This window comes from Centroberyx gerrardi, chromosome 10 (assembly GCF_048128805.1).
Source record: "Centroberyx gerrardi isolate f3 chromosome 10, fCenGer3.hap1.cur.20231027, whole genome shotgun sequence".
Classification (NCBI taxonomy): domain Eukaryota; kingdom Metazoa; phylum Chordata; class Actinopteri; order Beryciformes; family Berycidae; genus Centroberyx; species Centroberyx gerrardi.
Genome location: NC_136006.1, coordinates 18,730,126 through 18,738,526, shown reverse-complemented (window position 1 = coordinate 18,738,526; position 8,401 = coordinate 18,730,126). Strand labels below are relative to the sequence as shown.

The 8,401-nt window shown below is 40.0% G+C and overlaps 1 protein-coding gene across 1 annotated transcript; it reads left to right on the top strand.

The window, feature by feature from the left end:
* The first annotated feature begins 1,597 nt into the window (after window positions 1–1,597).
* On the top strand, window positions 1,598–7,649 carry LOC139927529 (V-set and immunoglobulin domain-containing protein 2-like). The gene is made up of 7 exons (XM_071919702.2): window positions 1,598–1,605; window positions 3,697–3,892; window positions 4,824–5,037; window positions 5,209–5,373; window positions 5,548–5,664; window positions 6,224–6,347; window positions 6,950–7,649. The coding sequence occupies exons 1-7, from the start codon at window positions 1,598–1,600 to the stop codon at window positions 7,647–7,649; spliced, it is 1,524 nt and encodes a 507-aa protein (XP_071775803.2).
* The last annotated feature ends 752 nt before the right edge of the window (window positions 7,650–8,401 follow it).

Sequence of the window (8,401 nt, the reverse complement as noted above, 5' to 3'; positions counted from 1 at the left end):
ACAACACACACAACACACACAACACACGCACACGCACACGCACACACACACACACACACACACTACACGACACACAACAAACACAACACGGAGTCCCTAGGCCTGGGCGAAGTGGCGAGTTTGAAATGGGGTACTTAATGAATGTTATGTGCTCTAGCTTATTTACATAGTTAAATAATCATCTAGCCTTTCTTAAACTATTAATTTGGACCCAAAACGGGATGCGGGCTTGTCTATGGTGGGTCCTACAAGATATGACCTATCAGTGGACTATTATCAGGGAACAGAAGAATAACATGGATGGTGACTTATTTGCCAAAGTGTGCATAAGCCAGTGATAAGTGTTCCCCCGCTTTCTAATGCGTTTTTTCCCCATGTTAACCATAACATATTACATTTTCCTACTTTATGCATTACAAGCGCTTTCCCTCCTCCTATTATTTTGGACTACAGTCCAAAAATATGTGATTAGACGTTGATTATTTTGAAATATCACAACTACACATAGGCTGTATTGTTAGTATGCCTTTTAGTAAACAAGTTCAAAATCACTGATCAAATATGATTAAGATGCATCAAAATAGACACAATATGAAATAACGTTAATCATAACCATATAGAAATAATTTTGTGGGAGCCATATTTAGCCTATGGACCCCATTTTGACCAGCCTTTTTACAAGATTTATCTCCAAAGAGTCTTCAACATATAAGAACTGAGCAGCTAGCACAGTATTGTAGCAAATTGCACACAAGGTTGGAGGAAAATAACATGCATACCGCTCATGGACGTCCAGAAACATGGTGCATCTTTAGATTGTCGGTGCAGCCAGAAAACACTGATTTTGTGTTTTTGTCAGCCTGTCAGTACCATATTGACACAAGCATACTTGGCTGTCACCACTGCAAACCAAATGTACTTTAATTGCAAGTAACCACTGAGAAACTGGGTCCATTGATATCTATCCAAAATGAGTAATTTTTCATTTTTGACCAGCTTAGGGAATCCCCCTTTGTTGCTTTGTTTCTCTAAAGGGCATCTTGATAGAGTGTTTTATTGCAAACACATGTCTAAAAACATTGTGATGCAGACCAGCTCCATATGGATCAGCTGTAATAGGCCCTACTCATGGAAGTTATGAGTAGCTTTATAAGGCCACAGTGACTGGAAAAAGCTGTTTTATGTTATTCAAGGTTTAAAATTGCCAGAGACACTGGTGACCTTGCCTTGCCCAGAGGGAGAAAACTTAACTTCTCTAATATGTAGGGAGATAAGTAGGGAGACATTTCCTGCATCTTGCCCATTGATCTGCACTGAGTGTGTACCAAGATAACCCATTATAACATACATTTTCCTAGCCTAATTTATTCACCCTGTAGTCAGTTTATTTAACACGCCTAAAATGTACATTTTTTAAAGCATACTTGTGTATCTGTGTGCGTGTGTGTGTGTGTGTGTGCGTGTGTTCTGCATATGAGCATGCAGGTGACTGTCTGTGTCTGCATCTGTGAGAGCTTGTATGTCAACATCTTTGTTATCAGTCTCATTTCTTAGGCTTTGTGTCTGTGACAAATTGTACAATGAAGGTTAATGGACCATGGAGATGTATTGTTATCTGACAAATTCCCCATTATACACCCAAATGGAATTCCAAACACCATGTCGAAACTTTTTTTTGTGAAAATGTGGATCACTTACAAGTTATCTGTAAGCGGTTGCTCTTTGGTTGGTTATAATACTTGTGCCCATGTCTGTAAAAGGTCAATAACAGTAATCAACCAACAATCTCTACACAAACATATCATTCAGGACCTAGGTGGTTATAGAAGGGGCATTTATCCCACACTGATGTGTGAGGAGGTTGATTTGGTTTAGTTGTAAGTTTTCATACCATTTGAAATTTACCTCAAGTTTACCTGGCTCCAGATGCATTTGCCGATATTAGATTTGGGAAGGACAATATAAGGACAATAGTAGGGTATTCATACTAGTGTTGTTGTTGTGACGAAATGCATTATTCTGCCGTTCTGTCTCTTAGCCAGCTGATTATGAAAAACAGTTTTGGATTGATCTTTTTAGTTTATTGAGTGTGTGTCCCCTCCCCAGAGATGCAGACTCTTGGTCTTCTTGCAACTTACAACATTATTATTGAAACTTAATCTGTTGATTGCATAGAGTTCTAGCCAACATTAAACATTTGGATAACCAGCAGTTTGAACCTATAACAGACTGAATACTTAAAGATAGCTGCCATCTATGTAGTATTATAGTATTCCATCATTGTTCAGAGTTGAGCCTGAATCTGCAGCCTCATGCTACCTAAGCCACTTAATGTGGCACAGTGTGTTTTTAGCAGGATTGCACGGTCTCCCCTGATACACTGCGAGTCCCTTATAAGGTTCCACCGCTGAGATGGCAATCAAGAACGTTATTAGTCTTTTAACACCAAACCATCTGCTGGAGTTCAGGTTTCAATTCGTGACCTTCCGCCTTCCAGCCCGCCACAACAGCTCTGAAAGAGAGTTCATCGCAGGTTCAAGCAACAGGAGGATCAAGGGTCATTATCTGATTCAATCACATTTATGACCTTTTTATATGGGCTATGCAACAATAGATTAGTGGACCAAATGAAAAGCTGTTCCCTCATTGGATCGATCATGTTCAGCTTCATTAGATAGTCCAACACTGCAGCCTGCAGGTCAGATTGAGCATGGCAACAGACAGAGACATAAACAGCACAATATGACTTACTGGATAGGACAAAATCAGTCAAACAAAACACTAATTGTGATGGGAAATGGGAAATGAGTATTTGCAAGGATTTTTTAGGGTGGGCTCACATTGTTTCTTTTAACTAAACCCAGTCGTAGTGATGAATATGAAGCCAGTAGTTTTAGCAAAACAAAGATACTCTATCTTTATGCTGTATTATTATTGGCTATATCAAGGGATCATGAAAGCTCTATCTATCTATCTATCTATCTATCTATCTACATACCTATCTATCTATCTATCTATCTACCTATCTACCTATCTATTTACTATCTGTCCGTCCAATGTATTATGAATTATACAGTATATTATGGCCTTTTTGTTGTATATGCCCCACCTTATCACACCCAAAAAGGCAGGCGTAATCAAGGGGATATGGGATCAATGATTGGCTCTCTGGTGGCATGTGACCCATTACTGTTAACTTATAACCTGGAAGAGCCAACTTCACCATACCTGAAAGTCCAGCGTGAAGGTTAGGCGGGCTGCTGCTGTGGGACTGGAAGCATCAAATTCAGATAGATCTTTTTAATGGCTGGGCCTTTTTATCTTCGGTCACTAATGGGAAAAGAAAGGCGGCTTGGTTTGCGACAACTACTTCTGATTCTCACAGGTAGGCTTACGCTTGTATTCTTCCTCATTTCTGAAAACTGCTACCACACCTTTACCTTATTATCACTCTTGTTAATCATTAATCCTACACCGTTTGCCACTTACCCGGAAGCAGGATTGCCTTTTAGACCTGTGGGTGAAACCATTTAGTGGATTTACATATTATTACATTGGTAGTATGATTATAGTAAAGTTTGAGTTGTTCATATAAAACTATATCTCATTTTGTGCTATCCCCCACTAACACTTTATGCAAATGGAGGTCATTAATTTTCCAAAATCAACATATAACTTACTGTGACTGAGACAAAGATTTATTATCTTTCTATTTCTTTTAATTTCAGCACTGCCCTGCTGTAGGAACATGCAAGTTTCTATTCAAGAGAGAGAATATGAGGTTGCAAAAGGAGATGATATTGCCATGACATGTTCGTTCATCCCTGCCAGACCAGACTTCAATGTGCTCATCCTCAGATGGGAGACTCTAGCCAGTAGCCAGAATCCAACGGTTAGAGGTTAAACTCTTAAACTGACCACAAAGAATTCTAAGGCACATATGCAGTGAATTAATGGTTAGCTATAAGAAAGTCCAAAACGCATGACTCCAGAGTATGTATTTTTGTGTTACTGTAATGTTTCACTAGGAAGGCGCATTGTGACATTGTGAAGAGATTCTTAATAACTAAACTAACATCCTATCAGTAAGGTGCCAGTTTAAAAAATACCAAGTTTTTGTGTGTATTCCAATCTTTCACCAATCTAGACTTTGAGTACAATGTTACTAAGAACGCATTCATAGCAAACTTGTGGCACAGTCGGTGCGACTGAACAGGAAGGGTGCTATACACAAATCATCCACTGCAGTGTGTAATGTTTATCACCAAGAGGAAGAGGACATCTTCTGTTTTCATTCAACAGATTATACTTGAATATTGTGCACATTGCATAACTGTGCAGTTTCAAAATTAGAATATGCAAGTACCCACATAATGGATTTCATATAGCGGGTAGGGTCATGCCTTTGGTCCAGTGGATAATGCATAACTGAAGATTTCCACTGCACATTATCATTGCAGCATACAGTATATTAGCTGGTACTAAGACAGAGAGGAGAAGCTTAGCTTTTATTCTCTATTAAACACTTGTATAGCATATTCATTTTGTAAGTTGCATTCATTTGCATGTTTAGATATGATAAATAATATCCAAAACCATTTATCCAAGACAAAACTGAAAATGGAAGTGAAAATCAGAATGTGTGTAATAATTAACACTGCATACAGTATATTTATTCAGCACACATAACACTGGCACATAACATGACATGATGCTGGCTCATAGCATGGCATTGATGATATTGACTTATATTCATATGATACTGTTAAATAATGAGTGGGCTGTATTTTTGTAAACTGCGTTGTTTATGTGTGTTCCTGTAGAAACTCGTGGCCACCTACTTTTTAAACGGTCCAGTTAACATTGCACCTGACTATGAAGGCAGAGCATCTCTGTCTGTTGACGTGGCCAAAAAAGAGAGCATCCTCCGCTTATCCAGGGTGACCCAACAGGACAACCGGACTTTCCAGTGCAGCGTCATTATCCCCAATGATGATGAGGGAAACACAGCTGCCACCACTTCCCTTTTGGTCCTGGGTGAGAACCAATGGCTGCCATAATTTATGTTTATTTAACCTCTCTAACAGCTTTTGTCATCGTGAAAATAAATGTCATGTATCGTATTTTGGCTTCATGAAGATGTAAGATCAATACATATTTCATGATTGTAAATGCTTATGGAAATCGAGTGCGTTTGCTTTATTCCAGAGCGTCCCTCTAAGCCCATCTGCACGATGCAGGGCAGTGCGGAGTACTGGAGTGACATCAGTCTCACCTGTATGTCGGAGGAGGGTTCCCCAAAACCCACCTACGCCTGGCAGAGCTACAGCATCCAAAACATCCCCAGACAATTTCCACTTAAGACAACTGAGAGTATGTATTATAATAATATTCATCCATCCATATTTCTTCCATTTGTTTTGTGTGTGTGAGCTTCAGATTGAACTAAGCATCTGTGCATCTAAGTTCATTATCTTGGTCAGATGTATCATATTGCCCTGTCTTCCAACATCAGATTTTAGCCTAATTCTTGTCATTGTTTTGTAGAGGATGGAGTTCTGTCTCTCTTCAATATCTCAAGGGAGACGTCTGGATTCTTCATCTGCATGTCAACAAATCGACTTGGCTCTGCCAGCTGCAACTTCACCCTCGCTGTGATGCCCTGTGAGTGTTTGACATGATGCAGTAATGCATATAATGTTATATAAATCTGTAAATTAAATACATTTCATTAGTTAAATACTTTTTTACAATGCACCACATGCCTAGACAATTTCTGAAGAGCTGGTAATGTGAACATAACGCACATTTTACACATCCTGCAAATACACTGTAAATTCACAAATTTGTTGTCTTCATGTTCTCACACTAATACTAATTTGTTATATGGTGCATAAATATATTGCATATTTTTTATAGCATTGCATCGCATTGCTTTCTATCTTTGGTATATTTTCATATTGTATATATTTCCATTCATTTTTTCTTTGTGTCTTTATGCTGTTATTTTGCACACCCTCATAATACTGTAGTTAATTTTTTCCATAAATTTCATTTTCACATTTTCCACCTAACAAATTCTAGTGTCTTAACTTATCTTTACCTTTCCTTACCTTATGTAGCTGTGTATTAGACCTAGTGGCTACTTGAGTATCAACATGTAAAACCATCATCATCTTCCCTGTCCCATCTTTTCTGCACTTTGTCTTTCGTTTCTGTCTAGCCACCATGAACATTGGGGCTACTGCAGGAATCATTGGGGGAATCTTAGCAGGTATCCTGTGTCTGGGGGTTGTCATCTACTGCTGCTGCCGGAAGAAGAACCAGAAAGACAAGTATGCTGAAGGGTATGTACTGTATGTACTGTATGTTTCTCCCACTGCCTCCTCAGTCCTCAGTAAGCCAATTACAACATGTAGCCTATTCATGTGTGAATAATGCCTTGACCATTAGTATTTGAGCGGTGTGTACATGTGCTTTCGTTCATTCATCCAGCCATGCAGCCTCTACTTGAGTAGTGTTTTAGTAGTAGTAGTAGTGTTTGAGTAGTTTTTCTATAGGAAATTTATTTTTAAGCCCCCCCAACCCCTACACATTTATCAAATAAAATAAAATAAATTAAGCTTAATTTCACATCTAGCTATGTTACCTTGTAGTTTGCCCCAAATTGCAGCAAGTGGTGGCTTACCAGTCAGCCTTAAATGTGCTAGGCCTACATAAAGTTGGACTTGACACTAACATGCCTTTAAGTAATCTTTTACAATTTAATATGGTTGTTAAATTGTTCAGATTATATGTTGTCATATCGGCAAAGGTAGAAATAATGTCAGGTTATGGCTCGATGTCTGTTGCCTTGTTGGCCTTATTGATGCAGGTTGAGTAAATGTTTGCTGGCCTTGATCTGTGGCCAACTGGTCATGTGTGTGTTTCGTCCCTGTGTGTGGTTCAGGTCCCCAGGAGAGGTGGAGTTCCATGACAGAGCCTCTCCTGAAGCTGGAGAGCCGTACTGGGATGACAAGTCGAACCAGACTCAGCCACGCATTGAACAGCTCAACCAGTCTGAGGAGAAAGGCGTCCCGCATCAAAACAACTACAGTGACGATAGAGGAACAGACGAACGTAAATTTGAGGATGACCAGCACAGTTATGATAGTCGTAAAGAGGGGTATGATGGCAAGGGCAATAATGTTGACAACCAACATCACGTCGACGACCAACATGATCGCTATGGTGGAAGTCGTGATCGCCTTGACGATCAACGTGATCGTTACCGTGGCAGTCGCGATCGACTTGACGACCAGCGTGAACGTTACGGTGGAAATCGCGATCGACTGGACGACCAGCGTGAACGTTACGGTGGAAGTCGCGATCGACTTGACGACCAGCGTGAACGTTACGGTGGAAGTCGCGATCGACTTGACGACCAGCGTGATCGTTACGGTGGAAGTCGCGATCGCCTTGACGACCAGCGTGATCGTTACGGTGGCAGTCGTGATCGTCTTGACGACCAAAGTGATCGCTATCGTAGCAATCGCGATGACCAGCGTGATCGTGGCAGTCGCGATCGCCTTGATTACAACGATGATCGTTTTGTTGAGAGCCGCGAACCTTATGTCCAGCAGGATCGCTACGGAAACCGATATGACTAACCATGTCTTGTTACTGAATGAGATATTAATGCCCAAAATATCATTATTTTTTCAATGCATTCCAGAAAGTTGCCATTTTTTAGAGAAGACCTAGACCTAGAAAAAATATATATTGTATCTCAGTAGCAAGGCACTGCTGAGAAATGCACCAGTAAAAAGCCAACATGACAACATGCCCCGGTCTCCCCTATCATTTCACTTCACTGTGTAACAGTAATGTCCTATGCATTAAGCAGTCATTCTCTGTCTTGGATCACCAGAGCCCAACATTACTGATAACTCTTCCTGTGAAGAATTCTCAGTTTGCAGGAATCCTACCTTTGCAGGGGTGAATTTGAATTCCTACCAATCAGAACCTCATTGAATATGGCAGAGAGGTTTTTTCATGCCCAAAGGCTTGAGTGCCCATTACCTCATTTAAATGTATCAGCAGTATCACCAATTTATACACAACTGGGTTTTAAGGGACACATCACACAGGGCCCATGGCCTCTCCACAGACTGGGAGCATGAATCACTCCTGACTGGAATCAGTTAGGAACCTGACACGCCACCTGAATTTACACATTGCTTCATTATTCAATCTGCAACTACGATCCTTGAAGTAGACTAGTTGTAAATGCTGTCAACATGTATAACTTTGAATGTATGTATTTTACAATGCTTAAATGTTTCCTGAGCAATCAAAGAATAATCCTAATTTACATATGTGAGTTTGTAGGACAGAGATAGAAAGACAGAGAACAATATCA

Coding starts and splice junctions, on each gene's coding strand:
- LOC139927529 (XM_071919702.2), top strand. Junction 3,893..4,823: donor CCAGTAGCCAGAATCCAACG/GTTAGAGGTTAA, acceptor GTGTTCCTGTAG/AAACTCGTGGCCACCTACTT. Junction 5,665..6,223: donor CACCCTCGCTGTGATGCCCT/GTGAGTGTTTGA, acceptor GTTTCTGTCTAG/CCACCATGAACATTGGGGCT.